The sequence below is a fragment of the Trachypithecus francoisi genome, unplaced genomic scaffold, assembly GCF_009764315.1.
Source record: "Trachypithecus francoisi isolate TF-2019V2 unplaced genomic scaffold, Tfra_2.0 Lachesis_group9, whole genome shotgun sequence".
Classification (NCBI taxonomy): Eukaryota; Metazoa; Chordata; class Mammalia; order Primates; family Cercopithecidae; genus Trachypithecus; species Trachypithecus francoisi.
The window spans coordinates 39,400,454-39,422,687 of NW_022681474.1; the positions used below are offsets into that span (position 1 = coordinate 39,400,454).

The window sequence follows — 22,234 nt, forward strand, 5'->3', positions numbered from 1 at the left end:
CCCGGCTAATTTTTGTATTTTTAGTAGAGATGAGGTTTCACCGTGCTGGCCAGGATGGTCTCGAACTTCTGACTTCAGGTGATCCACCCGCCTCAGCCTCCCAAAGTGCTGGGATTACAGGCGTGAGCCTCCACGCCTGGCCTTAGCACAAGGATTAAATGATATGTTTATATGGCATTTGGCATAGACGCTGTCAAAGAGTAAGTGGGCAATAAATTATAACAATTATCATTGGTGGCTGGCTATTGGAGTAGAGCTGGCTCTCTCCAGAGGAATTAGGATTACCTCCTTCTAGGCCCTAACCCCTTTTACTGATCCCACAGGCTCCGCCCCCGCTCCGCTAGCCCCGCTTCCTACTCTCGCTTTGGCCTCCAGCATGACGCATGCGCCCTCGGGCTCCCCCGCGGCAGCTTCTCGGTTCTCCCGTCGGGCCCATCTGGAGCCTCGCGTCTTTTCCAGTGTGGGCCCGCCCCCTGCCGGTAGAACCCCGTTCCCGGCCGGTAGGGCCCCGCCTCCCGAAGCAGTTCCGGTTCGGCTGCGAGCAGCTGCCGGCGCGGCGGTGACGGCGGCCGGGACGATGCCTGCGCGCAGCCGCCACCGCCCCCGCCTCCACTCCGGCTCCCCGCCCCGGGCTCCGCCCCCGCCGCTTGAGGCGCTGCACTCCGGCGAGGCGGGGAGGGCCCCGGACTCCGACGGCGGCTCGGACGCCGACTCGGAGGTGGGTCCGGGGAGCCCGACTCGGACCGCGGAGGTGAGCGGGAGCTGAGGCTGAGGAGAGGGGAGCTTGGGGGGCGCTTGCTGCCAAGGGTGAGTAGGGAGTCTGGGATGGAGCCGGAGGCTGCTGAGGGACCGCGATTCGGAGGGGCCCCGGGGAGACGGTTGAGGGAGCCGGGAGAGTCAGCTCTGGAATGTAATCTGAAGGAAATGGAGGTTGTCGAACCGAGGGCCTGAGGCTGAGGGGTAAGTGGAGGCCGAGGAACGAGAGGGAGGGGGCGGGAGGGGGAGGCTTGAAGAGCCCAGAGCTTGGGGGCTTTTGAAAGCTGCGCGGTGGGGGAAGAAGATCGAAGGGGTCCTGCGGGAATGTGGACCCGGAGGAAGAGATGCTCTGGGTTTGGCAGCGGGGGTGAAGAGTCAGAGGAGCAAGACCTGGGCCGGTGTTCCCTTCCCAGGACGAGGGAGGGCGATCGGGGCTGGGACTGGAGCCTCTTACCCGGGTGGGGCTGGTGATGATGGAGGGCAGGATTTAGGTTTGATTAGAAGGAGGGGGGCTATGGGATGGGAAATCGTCTGGCCTCTGGGGGTGAGGGAGGCACTGAAAAAGAGAAGTGTGGTCAAGAAAGAAAAGGAGCCCTTGGGGATCTAATTTTGGGTTTTGGCATTTTTACAGGTGCCTTTTAAAACATCAAAGATCACTAGGGCAATGTACTTGGATTGTGGGACTTTCTCGTTCGTGCACAGTGGATCCTTTTAAGAATCTTGGGTGGAAGGGGCGGTGTGAATCACTGATTTGCCTAAAGGACTGGGGGAAGTAGTGGAGAGGAAGTGATGTTTGAAGAAGGTACCGAAAGACGTGATTGTGAACATGATATCATTTGGATTTATTGACAGTAATGGTGTCCTTCTTTTTTTCATCGTATTTTTCTTTCGTAAATAAGTTTAAATACCAGACGTGTTAAAATCCTAAAAAAGATTTACTACATTACCTTTAAGTTTTAAAAACTTGAAACAAGACTTTGGATACTCAGATTTTAAAAATTAAACTTGAAACAAGAATTTGGACACTCGGATTTTACAGATACTCAGCATGGACTGGTTCCACTTCCATGTATTTGCCACATAGTAAAAATTTGGTCAGTGCAAGTTTCTGGGTTAAGGGGGCACAGTGAACTTGCCACAGTCTAGGCCAATACTAAATCTTCCTCTCACTGACAACCCCGGGATTGGAGTTAGCCCTTGAAAATTGGAGAGATACCTTTGACTGATTTCCAAAACCAATATTGAAATACTATTTTGCAGATATTGTGTGAATAATATTTTTAGTAGAGTGATTTAGGAAAATAAGGACAGAGGATGCTTGTAGTTGGCACCCAACACAACTGGGACAGGTGGGTACACACATACTTTTTATAGAAGACATAGTTCCAAAACATAATTATGCCAGAAAAAGAATGATTGCAATATTTATATTCACTTTAGTAGAGATAAATTCACTTCCTTTTGTGATTGTTAAGTCATAACATGGCTCTATGAAGTCTTTGACTTTAGCCATGTCTCATATGTCTTACAACTTTTTATGTGATTATAGGTTTGTAAAGTTGTTGGCCATTTCTTTTCTCTTCTTCCTTTCTTTTTTTTGAGACAGAGATTCACTGTGTTGCCCAGGCTTAAGTGATCCTCCCACCTCAGCTTCCCAGGTAGCTGGGAGTAGCTGGGACTGCAGGTGGGCGCCACCATGGCCTGGCTAATTTTTGTTAGCATCAGGCATTTTCTAAATGCTTGATTAAATCTAAATGGATATCTACTGTTTAATCTTCATGAGATGATAATTTATTGATTGGCAACAGCTTTTAAATTAGTTTATGTGTATGGGCTATGTGACATACCCTCAGAGGCACAGTGGAATAGTAATTGTTTCTTCAAAGGAGATGTGAATTCTTAGCTAAAAACGCTGAGGTTGTTAAAGTATTAATTCCCTTTAACTTAATACAAATTATCTTCTGTTGAAGTTTACATAATATTACTGTTTGTTGGTTTTATCTCTAGAGTGAGATCCTCTAGAGACCTTGTCTTCATACTTAGTTCTGAATAAAAGTCATGGCCATGTAAAAATTTGCTGAATTGCAATATAAGAACTCTATTAAGATTACATCTTAATGTTATTGCAAAATTAAAGAGAAACTGTTAGATGGAGTTGTACAGTTAACATATTAGCAAGTCTGATGGTTTTTAAAATTTTCGTTTCCCTTTGTCAGTTCTCGCACCCACTGAGTAAAGAAAATCAGTTTTAGGCTGGGCATGGTGGCTTACTCCTGTAATCCCAGCACTTTGGGAGGCCCAGGCAGGCAGATCACTTGAGGTCAGGAGTTCAAGACCAGCTTGGCCAACACGGCAAAACTCCATCTCTACTAATAATATAAAAAGAATTAGCCAGGTGTGGTGGCACACACCTGAAATCCCAGCTACTCAGGATGCTGAAGCAGGAGAATCGCTTCAACCCGGGAAGCAGAGGTTATGGTGAGCTGAGATCACGCCATTGCATTCTAGCCTGGGCGACAGAGTGACATGTCTCGAAAAAAAAAAAAAAAAGAAAATCAGTTTCTCTAAGGCAGAAGAAGCCATCATGACTGCGATGGCAGAATATGCAGACATGTTTAGGTAAATCAGTTTTGATTTCAGCAGCATAACCCCCCTTCTGCAAAAGCTTATTCACGTTGCACAGTTGCTTGTAAACATTTTTTAAAATTTTGTTAATCATTAGATCCTCAATACTTCTTCAAAATTTTGCTGTTACTAATTAAGACATTTTCATGGCTTTTCTAAGAATTGAAATTTGAACACTTTGAGACAAATTGCAGACTTTCCATGAATAGTATTATTATTGTTTTATAAGAATGCCATGTTAACGAGCTATTCTTTCGAGATTTTTACTTCCAGGCCTGATGTAATATATGGTATTAATTGTTGGGTGTACCTAGCATGCCCATTAATTTATGGATGGAAGTCTTTCCTGTCTTCAGATTCTACCCCCTTCATTTTTCATATGCCAGTGGATTATTAGTGAACTAAGATTGAATTCACTTTTTAATTTTAAAGCTTCTGTAGCTTTGATTCTCTTTGGACATAAAACTGATTTATATGAGATATGAATACAATTCCATATTCTGCTAAATTACTTATGAAGCTGTTTTGAATGATTATGGTATTTGATGAAAAAATACAGTATGAGCTAATCATAATTCTTTTAATGGATTTAGGTTATAGAGGAGGATTGTACCATTTCATTCCCGGATTAAGTGTTTTACTTTTTTGCAGAGATGACAGGGGAGAGCCTTGATTATTTTCACATCTCTCATGTGTTTATATTTGTTTATAAATAAAGTGTTACTTATTTGCAAAATGCTCTATCTTTAATACTTGCTTACATGTGGTTTTGGGAATTCTTTTGGAACCAGTTCTTGTTCTTATTTTTGTTTTGCTCTAAGGGTATGATGTAACACATTGAAGGGTTAATAGTAGGGCAAGAACAGAGAAAGCCATTTTACAACAGATATCAACAGGGCCGTGATTTAGTTTAGTTCTTGTGGTTTTCTTGGCCTTGAGAAATCAAGATGTTAACTAAAAATAGGAGAGCATGGGCCAGGCACACTGGGAAAACAGATCAGTGTTTACATGCTACCACTGTTGCTTCCTGGTAACTTGCCATCTGAATGTGCAGGTATGAATTTGTAACAGACCTGTGGTGTGAATATTCCTGCACCCCCTCCTCCCATACACACAGCACCATCATCACAGATCTGAAGCCTAACCTTTTAGCTGAGTTTAGGGACTTCATGTTTCTGTATTGAAATGTTCTATTCCTTCACTGTATTGGGACCTCACAATATTATAGAATGTAACATACTGTAAGATTATTAACTAAGAAAAATTTGGTTATAATAGTTTCACCACAGGTTTCACCATAAAACAATGTTTTATGATATGTACCTCAGAAAAGAGTTGTGGGGCAGGGCAGTTAACTATATTTATATTTGTCTAAAAGTTTTTTTTTTTTTTTTTTTAAGATAGGGTCTCACTCTGTCTCCCAGGCTAGAGTACAGTGGCGTGATCGTGACTTATGCAGCCTCGAACTCCTGGGCTCAAGCAGTCCTCCTGCCTCAGCTTTCTGAGTAGCTGGGACTATAGACATGTGTCACCACACCTGGCTAATTTTTTAAATTTTTCTTTTGTAGAGATGGGGTATCAGCTATGTTGACTAGGCTGGTTTAGAACTCCTGGCCTCCTGATCCTCCCACCTCAGCCTTCCATAGTGCTGGGATTACAGGTGTGAGTGTCTTAAATTTTTGTTGTGCATTTAGTTAGCTTATGAGTTGTGGCAGAGGACAAGAGAGGTAGTAATATAAGTATCTGTTATCTTGATAATTGTTCTGTTGTCTTGAAATTCTTTTTTTTTTTTTTTTTTTTTTTTTTTTTTGAGGCAGAGTCTCGCTCTGTCGCCCAGACTGGAGTGCAGTGGCGCAATCTCGGCTCACTGCAAGCTCCGCCTCCGGGTTCACGCCATTCTCCTGCCTCAGCCTCCGTTGAAATTCTTGACAGGTAAATTCTAGTTGGAGGTGAGAACCATGGATTCTGCTAATTTAGGGTCTTCCTGTAGGTTAACCGGTATCACTGAGTTTTTGGAAATACTTGCAAATCTGTTTTAGTTTGGAACTTTGAGATTAAATGGAATTGATGTCAGTTCCGTCAGTATAATATTGGCTGGAAAGCCAGAGATTTCCAAAACCATGCATTAAAATTTGGCTCCAAATCCAATCAGTTTTCACAGTATATAATGGAGTTTGAAATCTTGAGCCAGTTTCTCATTTTCCATTATATTGATTAGATTTTGGATGTTGCATATTTATTTATTTATTTAGAGATAGAGTTTCACTCTGTTGCCAAGGCCGGATGCAGTAGGACGATGTCAGTTCATAGCAACCTTTGCCTCCTGGGTTCAAGCAATTCTCCCACCTCAGCCTCCCCAGTAGCTGGGATTACAGGTGCGTGCCACCATGCCCAGCTTATTTTTTGTATTTTGAGTAGAGACAAGGTCTCAATAAGGCATCCGCCCACCTTGGCCTCCCAAGGTGTTGGGTTTACAGGCATGAACCACCGCGCCCTGCCAGTGTAGCATATTTAAAAATAAAGATTTTACCAGCTGGGTGGGGTGACTCATGCATGTAATCTCGGCACTGTGGGAAGCTGAGGTAGGTGGATCCCTTGAGCCCAGGAGTTCGAGACCAGCCTAAGCAACACAGTGAGACCTCCTCTCTACTAAAAATACAAAAAATTAGTCAGGCGTGGTGGTGTGCACCTATAGTCCCAGAACTCAGGAGGCTGAGGTGGGAGGATCACCTGAGCCCAGGAGGTCAAAGCTGCAATAAGCTGTGATTGCACCACTGCACTCCAGCCTGGGTAAAGAGTGAGGCCCTATCTTAAAAAAAAAAAAAAAAAAAAAGGGTGGGCGTGATGGCTCACATCTGTAATCCCAGAACTTTGGGAGGCCAAGGTGGGTGGATCACTTGAGGTCAAGAGTTCGAGACCACCCTGGCCAACATGGTGAAACCTTTTCTCTACTAAAAATACAAAAAAAGTAGCCAGGCATGGTGGCGTGTGCCTATAATCCCAGCTACTTGGGAGGCTGAGGCAGGAGAGTTGCTTGATCCCGGGAGGCAGAGGTTGCAGTGAGCCGAGATCACACCATTGTTCTCCAGCCTGGGTGACAAGAGTGAAACGCTATCTCAAAAAACCAAACAAAAAAGATTTTACCAAATTGATATGTTAAACTGCTAGCCTGGTTAGAATAAAAATTAGAATTTTAGATACTTGGCTTCTTTACTGATTTGCTGTGTCATTGCAGCCAGGTCAGGAACCCTTTACCAAATTTATCAATAAATTCCTGTCATCATGTAAAAACTTTTGGTATAACTGAGTATATAAAATGGACGGTAGTATCTGTCAGATTCTTACTCATTGAGGGGAGACAGTTCTGGATTTGGTGTAGATAATTAGGTGCAGCCTGATAGTAGAAGTTAGTTCAAAGGCTATTTGGAGCCAGAAAAAGTTTGTGTTATTTGGTATATATGAAAACTTTTTTTGAGTAAAATCGTAAGAGTTCATGGTTAGGGCAGCAAAAAAGTCCCAGAACTGAAGTGCAGGCAAGAGAATTATGATGTAACTGAGGAGGGAATTTAATTCTTTTTAATTTAATTCTACTGCTTAGAAGTGGGACATAGTAAAACAGAAAATCACCACTAAAGTGTTTCAAAATGGGTGGTAGGAATTAGTGCAAGGTCTTTGAGACTGTTTTGTAATTATTGCAGATTTTATCGATGTTTTGGAAACAATACCCTGTGCTTACTAAGAAAATGCAGGAGTTGTAACTTTGATACATTCTTCTGCTGATAACTAGGAAATATTTAGTATTTTATTTTTGAGATTTAGTTCTTAAAAAAGTACAAGAGCCCTCAGTTCATGTGAGGCAGTATACTGTCGTGGGTAAGAACATGAACTTTAAAATGAGATTGCCTAGGTTGAACAGTTCTCTGTACTACTTGCTAGTACAAGTTGATCTTAGGGAACTTAACCCAGTTATATCAGTTATCGCATCTATAAAATGAGGAAATTAATAGTACCTACTCTATATAGTTGTGAGGATTATTTGGGCATATAAATCAAACACTTAGAACAATTCCTCAGACATTATAAATGCCATAAATGTTAACTAATTTATTGTTACTTCCTGAAAATGCACTGAACATGGTTCAGAACTTGAGTTTGTGAGTTAGGGTATACATTCTTTTTAAGGAATAGCACTCTGCTGACATCACATATCCTCTAGCTGTACGTCCTGTCTGCTTCCTACTGTTTTAACTAGGTATTGAATGGATAGCTGATAATCCCAGTTACATCACAGACAGTACTCAGCATGTAACAGTTAAATGAACAAGTCCTCTTGAGACATTTTAAGTCAGAAAGGGTTAACTAGTTCATACCAAGGAACAACAGGTACTTTTGTTCACTGTATTTCCTTTGAAGGATACAATAACAAACTTTATTTGTTCTGGTTGAATATACTTTCCCATTTAGTGCAGTTAACTCTTCCTAGGTGATAAACCCTTTACGGGTCTTCACAGACAAATTAAAATGGCTATTTAACGTTTCCTGTATTATTTTGGTTTTTTTTTTTTTTTTTGAGACGGAGTTTCACTCACAGCAACCTCTGCTTCCTTAGCTCAAGCGATTCTCCTGCCTCAGCCTCCCAAGTAGCTGGGGTTACAGGCATGCACCACCATGCCTGGCTAATTTTGTATTTTTTTAGTAGAGACAGGGTTTCTCCATGTTGGTCAGGCTGGTCTCGAACTCCCGACCTCAGGTGATCCGCCTGCCTTGGCCTCCCAAAGTGCTGGGATTACAGGCATGAGCCGCCACGCCCGGCTCCTGTATTATTTTGAACCTTAAAACTGTTTCAACAGCCCTCTAAAATTAATCTGGTTTTGATTTTTTTTCTTCTTTAATTTTTAATTTTTATTTTTATTTTCTTTGAGACAGAGTCGCTCTGTCACCTAGGCTGAAGTGCAGTGGCGCGATCTCGGCTCACTGCAACCTCCGCCTCCCAGGTTTCAAACGATTCTCCTGCCTCAGCCTCCTGAATAGCTGGGATTATAGGTGCTTGCTACCACGCCCAGCAGATTTTTTGTATTTTTAGTAGAGACAGCATTTCACCATGTTGACCAGTCTGGTCTGGAACTCCTGACCTCAAGTGATCCACCTGCCTCGGCCTCCAAAAGTGCTGGATTACCGGCATGAACCACCGCAGAACCTTCATGAAACCACAGAACCACCTTCTGTTTTTTTTTGTTTTGTTTTGTTTTAATAGAAACAAGATCTCCCTATGTTACCCAGCCTGGTCTTGAACTTTGCTGAAGCAGTCCTGCCGCATTCGCCTCCCAAAGTGTTGGGATTACAGACGTGAGCCACCACACCCAACTTAGATTTTTTTTTTTTTTGAGACGGAGTCTTGCTCTGTCGCCCAGGCTGGAGTGCAGTGGCAGGATCTCAGCTCACTGCAAGCTCCGCCTCCCGGGTTGACGCCATTCTCCTGCCTCAGCCTCCTGAGTAGCTGGGACTACAGGCGCCCGCCGCCACACCCGGCTAGTTTTTTGTATTTTTTAGTAGAGACGGGGTTTCACAGTGTTAGCCAGGATGGTCTCGATCTCCTGACCTCGTGATCCGCCCGTCTCGGCCTCCCAAAGTGCTGGGATTACAGGCTTCAGCCACCGCGCCTGGCCCAGCTTATTTTTAATAACAGGTGAATTCTGAAATCTACTTTTCTATAAGATTAAAATAATACATATGGTATTATTCCATTCATATAAAGTACAAATGCAGGGAAAACTAAACTATATTGTTTATGGATACCTAATAATATAGTTATGTATAGATGCTTAGGTAGTAAAGCTATAAAGAAAAACAAGCCGGGCGCGGTGGCTGAAGCCTGTAATCCCAGCACTTTGGGAGGCCGAGACGGGCGGATCACGAGGTCAGGAGATCGAGACCATCCTGGCTAACACTGTGAAACCCCGTCTCTACTAAAAAATACAAAAAAAACTAGCCGGGCAAGGTGGCGGGCGCCTGTAGTCCCAGCTACTCGGGAGGCTGAGGCAGGAGAATGGCGTGAACCCAGGAGGCGGAGCTTGCAGTGAGCTGAGATCCGGCCACTGCACTCCAGCCACGGCGACAGAGTGAGACTCCGTCTCAAAAAAAAAAAAAAGGAAAACAAGGGATTATCAGGAAGATGGGTTTGTGGTTACCATGGGGTGGGCAGCAGGGAGAGGGGAAGGGGATTATTGATTAGAAGTGGTACGCAGTGATACGGGGCTGGTGCCTTGGGGTGATTACAAAGTAAAGGAAGTGAATAGTTGGAAGCCTGAGATGAAAAGATTTGTTTTTTTATCCAGCTGCTTGTATTGCATTGTTAATACATGCATATACCTGGTTTTAGTACCTAAGTAGCAAAATTTCAGACACATACTGATGAAAATGGTATTACTTTTTCTGCAAAAGGGTCTTTTAACAAAAGTTGACACTTTCATAATACAGAAGCCCTACCTTCCTCTATACTTCTTTCTGTATTCTGAATCACCTAAAAAAACCATCTCAACTGGATCTTTTTTCCAGTGTGCTTTTCTTCTAATTCTAAAGATATTCATTATATCTTCTTTGTACTTCCTCCTCCTCCTCTTCTTCTTCTTTTTTTTTAAAGACAAGGTCTTGCTCTGTTGCCCAGGTACAGTAATAACTCACTATAGCCTGGAAGTCCCCAGCTCAAGTGACTCTTTTGGACTTCTGGGTTTTTTGTTTGTTTGTTTGTTTTGAGATGGAGTCTCACTCTGTCACCGGGCTGGAGTGCAGTGGCATGATCTCGGCTCACTGCAACCTCCGACTCCCTGGTTCAAGTGATTCTCCTGCCTCAGCCTCCCAAGTAGCTGGGATTACAGGCACGCACCACCATGCCCAGATAATTATTGTATTTTTAGTAGAGACAGTGTTTCACCATGTTGGCCAGGAGGGTCTCCATCCTCCTGATCGACCCACTTCAGCCTCCCAAAGTGCTGGAATTACAGGTGTGAGCCACCACGTCCGGCCTAGACTTCTTCAAAGTTAAAATGATTAGCTAGTTTCATTTGGCATCTTCAGATTTGAATGTGTCATCTATGTAGGAAAAAGAAGTTATATAATCTTAGGGATAGTAGAAAATGGTTTGTTTATACAGCCTTAGATACATAACAAAGCCATTAATGTTTTCAGAAGCACCCCAAAGCCATCTGAGTTGTTACACAAATACATATTATTGGAGATTTATGTTAGGTTTAGCTGTGATCGTAAACCTTGACATCATAGTGTAGTGGTTAAGAGTAGAGGAAGTAAACAACTAGGTAAATCTAGAATACAGGTTATTCCACAAAGAACTACCCTGAACTCGCCTCCTCCCCACAAAAAGAAACAAGAGCTAGGGCACTGTTCTAGACTAAAAGACACTAACAAGATGTGCTAACCAAGTGTAATGCATGATCCTAAATTGAATCCTTATTTTTGGGGGGAAACAGAAATAAAATAATATTTGAGGGACAATTAGGGGTGACATTATGGTTAATTTTCTTAGGTTTGGTAATGTGTATTGTACTTATATAGGAAACATTGTTCTTAAACAATGTCTTCAAAATATGATGAGAATTCTTAAAATAAAACCTATGATCAGCCAGGTGCGGTGACTCACGCCTGTAATCTCAGCACGTTGGGAGGCCGAGGCAGGCGGATCACCTGAAGTCGGGAGTTCAAGACCAGCCTGACCAACATGAAGAAACCCCATCTCTACTTAAAATACAAAAAAAACCAGTAGCCGGGCTTCATGGCACATGCCTGTAATCCCAGCTACTTGGGAGGCTGAGGCGGGAGAATTGCTTGAACCCAGGAGGCGGAGGTTGCAGTGAGCCGAGATCATGCCATTGCACTTCAGCCTGGGCAAGGAGAGCAAAACTGCGTCTCATAAAAAAACAAAACAAAACTGTGATCATTCTTTAAATCTCTGGGAGGATTTAGTAACTTTATTTTCAACCCATCCTTTAGCTCCAAGGAAAAGCAGCATGAAGTGGTAGAAAGAGTACTGAATTTGTTGTCAAAATTGTTGGGAGTTTAATTTCAGCATCAATATTAAGTCTCTAGCTGACTTTAAATATTTTAAATTATAATAATTTAAATAATTTGTGTAAAGCAAATGTGGCAAAATGTTTGAATCCCAAATTTGAATCCTGGCTCAGACAATTTCAAGTAGGACCTTGGTCACTTCACTTAACTTTTCTGTGCCTTCATTGTCTCATGTGTAAAATGAAGATAATAGTAATATCTACCTCATAAAACTGTTGTGAGGATTAAATAATACTATAAAGATAGAGTGCTCAGAATAGTACCTGAGCATTCAACAAATGTAGCTGCTGCTGTTACTGTTTTATATTTATTTTATTATCTATTACTTTGAAGAGAGCTTGGAAGACTTGAGAGGTAGAAAATATAAAACAGAAGTCCAGGCAGGCAGAAACCTCAAAACAACTAGGCAAAGATCAAGTAGGAATTGTTATAATTAGGAAATAAGATCACACATGAAATCACACCTGTAGTAGGTATTCATAAATGTTAGTTTCCTTCTGTTATCCCTTTTTTTCCCTCCTCATTTTATAGTATTATTTAATCTGAGGCTTGCAGAGCACTATGTGACCATCCAGTCTAATTCTGCTTGTTCTCTACTTCTGGTTTGTATAACATTGAGTCTTTGAGGTGCCTTTCCACACATCTGATTTAATCTATTACATCTTGATTTGATGTTGACTTGTTACCTCTCCTAATTACTACATAATGCAGTTGAATAAAATATAGTTTAAGCATACACACAGAACTGTCTGAAAAGAAAAATCACGCTCTAGGGTTGACTGCAGATATATAATATTAAGAAAAATTGTAGGTTATTTTATATTAAAACATATACTAATTAGAAGCTTAGAATCTGTCTGTAATACCAAAATCTAATAGCCAGAAAGCAGAGCTTTGATTATTAAAAATAAACGATCGAATTTATCTACAATTTATGTATTTCTGATAAAAGTAAAGAAATAAATGAGCCTCCAAAATATGGTAAGAATATTTTTTAAAAATCTATAATAAATCTTTAAATCTCTGTTAGAACTTGGTAGCATTATTTTCAACCCATCCTTTAGCTCCACAGAAAAGCAGCATGAAGTGGTGGAAAGAACACTGAATTCATTGTCCAAATTCTTGGAGTTTAATTTCAACTCCAATATTAACTCTCTAGATGACTTTAAATACTCTAAACATCTTGGCACCTCAAGCCTCACTGTGCATTAGAATCACATGGGAAGCTTTTTTAAAAATGCAGATATAAAATTTCTGTCTCTTCTGAGAGATTCTGATTCAGTTGTCCTAGGATGAGGCATGGACATTGATACAAATACATTTTGAAATTTCAGATTATTCTAATGTATAGCCAGGGTTGAAAGCCTTTGTACATGTAGTTTCCTTGGAAGCCTACGCAAAGGAGTCATCAAAGAGAATTGGCTTTTTGTATCCTACACTGTCTAGGAGAGAGAGAGACTGAAACTGGGAGATGCGAACAACCTTTTCTAGACAGGCACTGTCTACTCTGTGGCACTGATGTTACGTTACGTCTCACAGGAAGTTGGATTAGATTTGGCCCAAGACGATCTATTTTTCTTTGTCCTGATTACTTGCTCTACAAGTAGCATTCTGATTATTAAATCAGCCTCCTAGACGCTTCAGAATTACAAAAGGATGTGCCTGAGATAATGCTTGAGCATTCCTTTTAGACACTTGAGTGTCTAGAATTGGTGCTGTAATTTATCCATTAGCACCTTGTGAGTTTGCTTTTTAGTCTCTCTTGGTTTGACCAACTCTGGGAAACTGACAGGGTCAAGTTTTGATCTCTAAGGGTGAATACCAGATCCTGATTCCTGGAAAATTTACCAAATTAGTGGCCCTGTGTTATCTCTTGACAGTTGGACATTTTAAATTTATGGATATAAAACTCCCTGAAGCCATGAAGAGTTTGTAATAAAGTATTATAATAACAATATAAATAAAGAGAAATATGTAATAAAAGCTTTCCTGTATACTCTTAAGATTGAAATAATCAGCTGTCTAAAGGCAGATTTTTTTTGCCAGCTATGGTGGCTCGCAGCTGTAATCCCAGCACTTTGAGAGGCCAAAGCAGGACGATCACTTGAGCCCAGGAGTTCAAGACCAGTCTGGGCAACCTAGGAAGACCCTATCTCTACAAAAAATAAGAAAACTAACTGGGCTTGGTGGTACACACCTGTGGTCCCCGCTACTCAGGAGGCTAAGTGGGAAGATCCCTTGGGCCTGGGAGGTCGAGGCTGCAGTGAACTGTGATCACACTACTGCACTCCAGCCTGAGCAACAGAGCACGAGTTTGTCTCAGTCAATCAATAAAGAAAGAAAAAGGCAGGTTTTTGTTTTGTTTATAATGATCCTGATTGACTGTTGGTGGAAATGTAAATTAATATAGCCATTATGGAAAACACTGTGAAGGTTCCTCAAAAATTAAAATAGAGGCTGGGTCTGGTGGCTCCCACCTGTAATCCCAGCACTTTGGGAGGCTGAGGCAGGCAAGTTGCTGGAGCTCAGGAGTTGGAGACCAGCCTGGGCAGCATGGCAAAACCCCATCTCTACAAAAAAATACAAAAATTAGCTAGGCGTGGTGGTGCGTGCCTATAGCCCCAGCTACTTGGGAGGCTGAGGTGGGAGGACTGCTTGAGCCTGGCAAGTGGTGGTTGCAGTGGGCCAAGACTGCACCACTTCTCTCCAGCCTGGGTTACACAGTGAGACCCTGTCTCAAAAAATAAAATGAAATAGAACCTACCGTACGACCCAGCAATCTCTCTATTAGATGTATATCCAAAGGAAATGAAATCAGTGTGTTGAAGAGCTATCTGCACCTGTATGTTTATTGCAGCACTATTCACAATAGCCAAAGTAAGGAATCAACCTAAGTGTCCATCTACAGATAGAGAAAATGTGTGTGTGTGTCTATGGGCGTGTGCTATATTCATATTCAGCCATAAAACAGAATGAAGTCCTGTTATTTGCAGCAACATGGATGAATCTGGAGGACATTATATTAAGTGAAATTAGCCAGGCACAGAAAGACAAATACTACATGATCTCACTCATATATGGAATCTAAAAAAACAGTTAATCTTGTAGAAGTGGAAAGTAGGATAGTAGTTATCAGAGACTAGAGAGAAAGGATAGGAGAGGAGGATGGAGATAGGTTGGTCAGCAAGTACAAAATTACACTTAGCTCCTTCCTTGTCCCTGCAAAGAAGGTGATCTCATTCCTTTTTATGGCTGCATAGTTTTCCGTGGTGTATATGTACCACATTTTCTTTATGCAGTCTATCATTGATGGACATTTGGGTTGATTCCATGTCTTTGCGATTGTGAATAGTGCTGGAATGAACATACACGTGCATGTATCTTTATAATAGAATGATTTATATTCCTTTGGGTATAGACTCAGTAATGGGATTTGCTGGGACAAAAGGCATTTAGTATTTGCTGAACAGTGAGAGCAAATGTACACAGGGAGGGGAACAACACACACTGCGGCCTGTTGGTGGGCGGGGGGTGCCGGGAGAGGGAGAGCATCAGGATAAATAGCTAATGCATGCGGGGCTTAATACCTAGGTGATGGGTTGTTAGGTACAGCAAACCACCATGGCACACATTTACCTATGTAAAGAAACCTGCATGTCCTGCTCATGTATCCTGGAATTTAAAGTAAAATAACAGGCCAGGCACAGTGGCTCATGCCTGTAATTCCAGCACTTTGAGAGGCTGAGGTGGGCAGATCACCTGAGGTCAAGACTTTGAGACCAGCCTGGCCAACATGGTGAAATCCCGTCTCTACTAAAAATACAAAAATTAGCCTAGTGTGGTGGTGGGCGCCTGTAATCCCCGCTACTCGGGATGCTAAGGCAGGAGAATTGCTTGAATCCAGGAGGTGGAGGCTCAGTGAGCCAAATTTGCGCCACTGCATTCCAGCCTGGGCAGCAGAGTGAGACTATTCCCCCCAACCCCCCCCCAAAAATTATAGTTAGATGAGAAGCGTTAACTGGTTTTCTGTTGTACAGTAAAGTGACTATGACTAATAATAATGTGTTTTTCCAGGTAGCTAGAAGATTTTGAATGTTATCACCACAAAGAAATGATAGATGTGACTGGTGTGGTGGTTTATGCCTATAATCTTAACACTTTGGGAGGCTGAGGCAGGAAGATCACTTGAGCCTAGAAGTTTGAGACCAGCCTGGGCAACATAGCAAGACCCTGTCTCTACAAAAAAGTAAAAAAGAAATTAGCCAAGCATGATGGCACATGCCTGTAGTCCCACCTACTCAGGAGGCTGAGGTGGGAGGATCACATGAGCCCAGGGGTTTGAGGTTTCAGTGAGTTATAATTGTGTCAGTGCTCTCCAGCCTGGGTAAGAGAATAAGACCCTGTCTCTAGAAAAAAAAAAAAAAGAAAGAAAGGATAACTGTTTAAAATGATATATGTGCTAAGTATCTTGATTTGATCATTATACAGTATATACATGTATTAACATATCACACTGGGCCGGGCATGATGGCTCACTCCTATAATCCCAGCACTTTGGGAGGCCGAGGCGGGCGGATCACCTGGGGTTGGAAGTTCAAGACCAGCCTGACCAACATGAAGAAACTCGTCTCTACTAAAAATACAAATTTAGCTGGGCGGTGGTGGTGCATGCCTGTAATCCCAGCTGCTCAGGAGTCTGAGGCAGGAGAATCGCTTGAACTGGGGAGGTGGAGGTTGCAGTGAGCCGCGATCATGTCTCTACACTCCAGCCTGGGCAACAAGAGCAAAACTCCGTCTCAAAAAAAAAAAAAAAAAAAAATTACCCTGTACCCCATAAATACGTACAATTATGTGTCAATTATAAATAAAGTTGTAATTTTAAAAATGATCTTATGGCCGGGCGTGGTGGCTCAAGCCTGTAATCCCAGCACTTTGGGAGCGCGAGGTGGGTGGATCACGAGGTCAGGAGATTGAGACCATCCTAGCTAACATGGTGAAACCCTATCTCTACTAAAACTACAAAAAATTACCTGGGCGAGGTGGCAGGCGCCTGTAGTCCCAGCTACTTGGGAGGCTGAGGCAGGAGAATGGCGTGAACCCGTGAGGCGGAGCTTGCGGTGAGCTGAGATTGTGCCAATACACTCCAGCCTGGGCGACAGAGCAAAACTCTGTCTCAAAAAAAAAAAAAAAAAAAGATTTTGTTTAGAAGGACATTGGGGAATTGAATGAATTAATATTTTGATTGCTGCTTTTTTTTTTTTTGCACATTTATTTAATAAATGCTTATTGAGAACCTACCATGCACTAATCATATAGGCCTTAGTAATCTTGGTTACTCTGACCATCTTTCCTAAAAATAAAACAAAAATAACCTAATAAAAACCCACTGAGCTCTTCTGCTGCACTATGTGCTACTTTTCCTTTCTTTCTTTTTTTCTTTTCTTTTTTTTTTTTTGGCTAGACACACTCTCATTTTGCCTTTCCTCCCTTTTCGTTTTCTTTCATTCGTAGTATGGTACTTACCTGCTTTCATGTTCTTACTGCTGTTGAACCTACTTAATAAATGAAGTAGCCAGATCAGAGCTTTTGTTTTGTGTAAGTTACTAATAGGTTATTTTACTATTCAAGTCTTTTTCCCCTGTCACTAAGTGCTTGGTTGAGAAAAAATAATTGAATAGCTTTTTGAAATAAAACATGTCATTCATTCAAAATAATGCAAAAGTACATATAGTTAATGAGAAGAGAGCTGAAAAACATATCCTGCTTAGTTTCCCAGGAAACTAACATAAACTTACATTGCCTGACCTAGAATTGGACCAGAATGTGGACCTTATATGAGACAGCTTGAAACCTTGAACTTTTGGTGCTTAGCTTGCTCTGAAAGACGACAATTCAGAGGACTAAAGGGCCTTTGGTAATCAGTCAGGGTTCACTTGCAAGAGAGAGAAACTTCTCTGGTCTGGGCTAGGAATGACTTCTACTACAATATTTAAATTGGCCTGTCAGAGAAATGCTACCTTTGCTACAGTTGGAAGGTTGGTATTAGGAGGCCAACGTGAAACTGCTGAGTTTGAGAACACAACCGTCTCAATACCAAAAAAAAAAAAAACAGTAAAAAAATAGGCAAAAGACTTCAATAGATGTTTCTCCAAGCAAAATATACAAATGTCCGTTAATCATATGAAAAGATGTTCAACATGGCTAATCATTACTGAAATCAAATCAAAATCACAATGAAATACTACTTTACATCATAAAAATGGTTACTATTAAGAAAAAAACAGAAAATTACAAGCGTTAGCAAGAATATAGAGAAATTAGAACACTTTGTGCATATTGCTAGTGGGAATGTAAAATGGTACAGCTGCTGTGGAAAATGATACGGTGACTCCTCAAAAAATTTAACAGAATTACCATACAAGCCAGCAGTTCCACTTCTAGGTGTATACCTGAAGTAAAAGCAGGGACTTGAACAGATATTTGTATACCCATGTTAAGAGCAGTATTATTCACAATAGCCAGAAGATGAATGCAGCTTAAGTGTCCGTGGATGGATGAATGTGTAAACAAAATGTGATATACACATAGAAGGGGATATTATTCAGCGTTAGAAAGAAAATTCTGGGCTGGGCCTGTAATCCCAGCACTTTGGGAGGCTGAGGTGGGTGGATCATTTGAAGTCAGGAGTTCGAGACCAGCCTGGCCAACATTGTGAAACCCCACCTCTACTAAAAATACAAAAAATTAGCTGGGTGTGGTGGTGGGTGCCTGTAGTCCCACCTACTTGGGAGGCTGAGGCAGGAGAATCACTTGAACCCGGGAGGCGGAGCTTGCCGTGATCTGAGATTGTGCCACTGCACTTGAGCCTGGGCGACAGAGCAAGACTCTGTCTTAAAAAAAAAAAAGAAAAGAAAATTCTGACATACACTACAATACAGAAGATGAACCTTGAAGCTTAAGTGAAATAAGCAAGACACAAAAGAACGAATATTGCATGATTCTACTTATATGAAATATCTAGAATAGGGAAATTCATAGCAACAGAAGGTAGGTTAGAGGATACCAGGGGCTGAGCATGAGGGGGATAGTGAGTTATTGCTTAATGTTTGCAGGGTTTTTTTTGGAGTGATGGTGAAGTTCTGGAGATGGATGGTGGTAATTGTGGCACAACATTGAATGTATTTTTTTTTTTGGAGACGGAGTCTCGCTCTGTCACCCAGGCTGGAGTGCAGTGGCCGGATCTCAGCTCTCACGGCAACCTCTGCCTCCCGGGTTTACGCCATTCTCCTGCCTCAGCCTCCCGAGTAGCTGGGACTACAGGCGCCCGTCACCTCGCCCGGCTAGTTTTTTTTTTTTTGTATTTTTTAGTAGAGGCAGGGTTTCACCGTGTTAGCCAGGATGGTCTCGATTTCCTGACCTCGTGATCCGCCCGTCTCGGCCTCCCAAAGTGCTGGGATTACAGGCTTGAGCCACCGCGCCCGGCCTAACATTGAATGTATTTAAGGAAACAGAACTGTAACCCTTAAAATGGTAAAAATGGTAACTTTTATGTATAGTTAACCACACACACAGAAAAGAGCATATATCTGTTATGCAGGTATTAGGAAACCACTACTACTTGCCCCACAACCGCAGCTGATTCATGACCCTTACAGAGTTAGTGACTGAGAACTGGAGAATTATGTGCACATGGCCAACATTTCCTTAATCCTTGTGGATAGCCAAAACTTCAGTAAAATGACTCTCATTCACCATCTGCTTTCCACATCTCGTCTCATGAGCATCTCATGAGCATCTAGTTGACTGAACCTGATTCACATTTGAATCCTAGTTTCAAGGGACCCTGAGGAATAATGATTCGCTTTTCAGACTCCGTAGTAGGAGGAAACAACTAGAGGGAGACTGGAAAGGGTGCTGAGTCCTACCTCGTCATGTCTGCCATAGGCACTGAGTCAGAGGCGATTCATAGATGGAAGCGCTCCTTTTAGTCAGGTCACCATTTCCAGTAGTGTTGAGAATGTCCTGCAGCTGATAAGTTGGAGAGGTAGGGTGGGGACAAAGTCATTATCTCTTTTTGCAGTTAATGGACTGATTGTGCTATGGTATTTGCAGTTTTAATGTGGTAGAAAACATTTGGATTATTTAAATTATTGTAAAGAGATTTGGGTCATTCTAATGGGATGCGTTAAAGACTCATTGACTAAAGAGTATCTGAGCTAATGTTTAGGAGTACCAAATGTAAGGTTGTTATGTTTATGATAAGCTTTTTTCATTTCATCAAGTATGGAGATAAGAATATAATAGAAAATATACTGAGTTCTTTTGCTCTTAGGCTGCTGAAATCTCTAATTAGTATGAACTAAATTTGTTTGGAGAGAAAATAAACAAATTTACTAGTAAAGCATTTACTTGCTGAAAATTGCACTTCTTAAAAACAGTTTTCAAAAATTCTAACCAGAGGTCACCCAAAAGATATTTCATATTGTCTAGAACAGTCAGGTGTTTTTATCTGTTATCTATGACTTAAAACTAAGTTTGAATAATTCCTGTTGATATCAAATTCTGTGGGAATGACTGTTCTGTCAGCACCTTGATAGGTATTGACCTTTGATGCTTAAGTAATTTTTTCTTTTTTTTTTTCTTGAGATGGAGTTTCACTCTTGTTGCCCAGGCTAGAGTGCAATGGTGCAAACTCAGCTCACTGCCACCTCCGCCTCCCAGGTTCAAACAGTTCTCCTGCCTCACCCTCCAGAGTAGCTGGGATTACAGGCATGTGCCACCACGCCTGACTAATTTTTTTCTTTCTTTTTTTTTTTTTTTTTGTATTTTTAGTACAGAGGGGGTTTCACAACATTGGCCAGGCTGGTCTCGAACTCCTGACCTCAAGTGATCTGCCCGCCTTGGACCTCAAGTGATCTGCCCGCCTTGGCCTTCCAGCGTGCTGGGATTATAGGCGTGGATCACTACCCATTAACATTTACAAGTACCAAGCTTTGCATGAAAATGCTTTTTAAGGTGGACCACGCTTTAATGGTGTAACAAGAGTTAGTATTTAAATCAGATTTGTTGATACAGTTATTCCACTTCTAGAAATTTAACCTAAGGCACTGCAATGCCATTTATAATAATAATAAAATAGTGAACAATTGCTAACAATGGGGAGATGGATAAATTATTGTATAGTCATAAAATGGAATGTTTTAAAACTGTCTTTTCAAAAGACATGTAATAGCATTAGACAGGACTCATGCAGTAATGTTAAGCAAAATGATACAGAATTATGTATGATGTGTTTTCTCTTTATAGACAATTTTGCGTGTGAGAGAAATATAATAAATTATAAGGAGTTATTCTCTAGGGATTAGTTTTCAAATTTTCTGTTCTTCAATGAATATATATTGCTTCCATATATTTGGCTTTTTTTTGTAGAGATACTTAATTATAAAAGATTCAAACCATGCAGAAACTTGCAGACTAAAAACCCTAAAAACTCAGTCCCCAACCTAGAGAAATGGAGACCAGTTCATCAATTTGTTTCTATATGGATTTTGTTTTTGGTGTGACATCTAAGAGATCTTTACCTAACCCAGGTCAGAAAGATTTTCTCCTATGTTTTCTTCTAAAAATTTTTTAGTCTTAGGTTTTATGTTAGGTCTATGATCCATTTTCAGTTAATTCTTATATGTGATAGAAGTATGAATTGAGGTTTTTACATATGGATATCCATTTGTTCTAGCATAATTTAATGAAAAGGGTGTGTTTTCTCCACTGAATTGCCTTTGCACATTTGTAGAAATTCAGATATCTATGTATGTATAGGTCTGTTTCTAGACTCTATATTCTGTTTCCTTGATTTATGTTAATACCACTTTGTCTTGATTTGAGTACTGAGATAGGCAGAATTCCCTGGGTTCAAGCAATTCTCCTGCCTCAGCCCCCTGATTAGCTGGGACTACAGGCAAGCACCACCATGCTGGGCTAAGTTTTGTGTTTTTAGTAGAGACAGGGTTTTGCCATATTGACCAGGCTGGTCTTGAACTCCAAACCCCAAGTGATCCACCCACCTCTGCCTCCCAAAGTGCTGGGATTACAGGCATGAGCCACCCCGCCCTGCCAAGATAGGCAGAATTCTAAAATAACCCCTAATGACCTAAGCTCTTGTATAATGGGAGGGACCTGTAATCCCACCTAATCATGGGATATCACTCTCATGGTGACTAAGAAAGGGAGATTATCCTCAGTGGACCTGATCTAATCAGACAAACCCTTAAAAGGGACTGGGCTTTTCCTGGAGAAATAATCCAAGTACAAGAGGAGGGAATTCAACACAGAAGAAGCTGCTGATTTTTGGGAAAAGAGGAAACCATGTAATAAATAATTCGAGTGGTCGGTAAGCTTGTGGTAATTTGTTACAAAGCAATAGAAAACAAATACAGGTAGTTGTATAATGAGTCTTTGAATCAGCTGTTTATGAAATGTATCAATATCTACAAAATTAAAGGCCCGTTGGGATTTTGATTGGAATTGGGTTGAATGTACAGATAGGTTTGGGGAAAATTGTCCTCTTAACAGTATTGATTCTTCTGACCTACTCATTTCTCATTTTTAGGTATTCGTCTTAGCAGTGTTTTGTTGTTTTCAGCATGTAGGTCTTGCCCATGTTTTGTCAGATTTATCCCTGAGTATTTCATGTTTTTATGCTATTACAAATGGTATTTTGTACATTTTAAATTTTGATTGTTTGTTGCTAGCTTATGGAAATACAATTGAT

At 41.3% G+C, this 22,234-nt stretch overlaps 1 protein-coding gene and 1 long non-coding RNA gene across 3 annotated transcripts in view; one reads left to right on the top strand and one right to left on the bottom strand.

Annotated features, from left to right (window-relative positions):
• The first annotated feature begins 399 nt into the window (after window positions 1-399).
• Window positions 400-22,234, top strand: part of SAMD8 (sterile alpha motif domain containing 8) — a 58,719-nt gene continuing 36,884 nt past the window's right edge. The window contains exon 1 of one of the 2 annotated variants that reach the window (XM_033208331.1): window positions 400-751. In XM_033208331.1, coding sequence (XP_033064222.1) covers window positions 578-751 — 174 coding nt within the window. In that variant the 5' untranslated portion in view covers window positions 400-577. Of the gene's footprint in view, window positions 808-22,234 lie in introns of both variants that reach the window. The other variant, XM_033208334.1, reaches the window with a different exon arrangement.
• On the bottom strand, window positions 8,449-21,628 carry LOC117081974. The gene is made up of 2 exons (XR_004436403.1): window positions 21,524-21,628; window positions 8,449-8,527 (listed from the first exon to the last, which is right to left on the bottom strand). It is a non-coding gene; the product is annotated as an uncharacterized LOC117081974 (long non-coding RNA).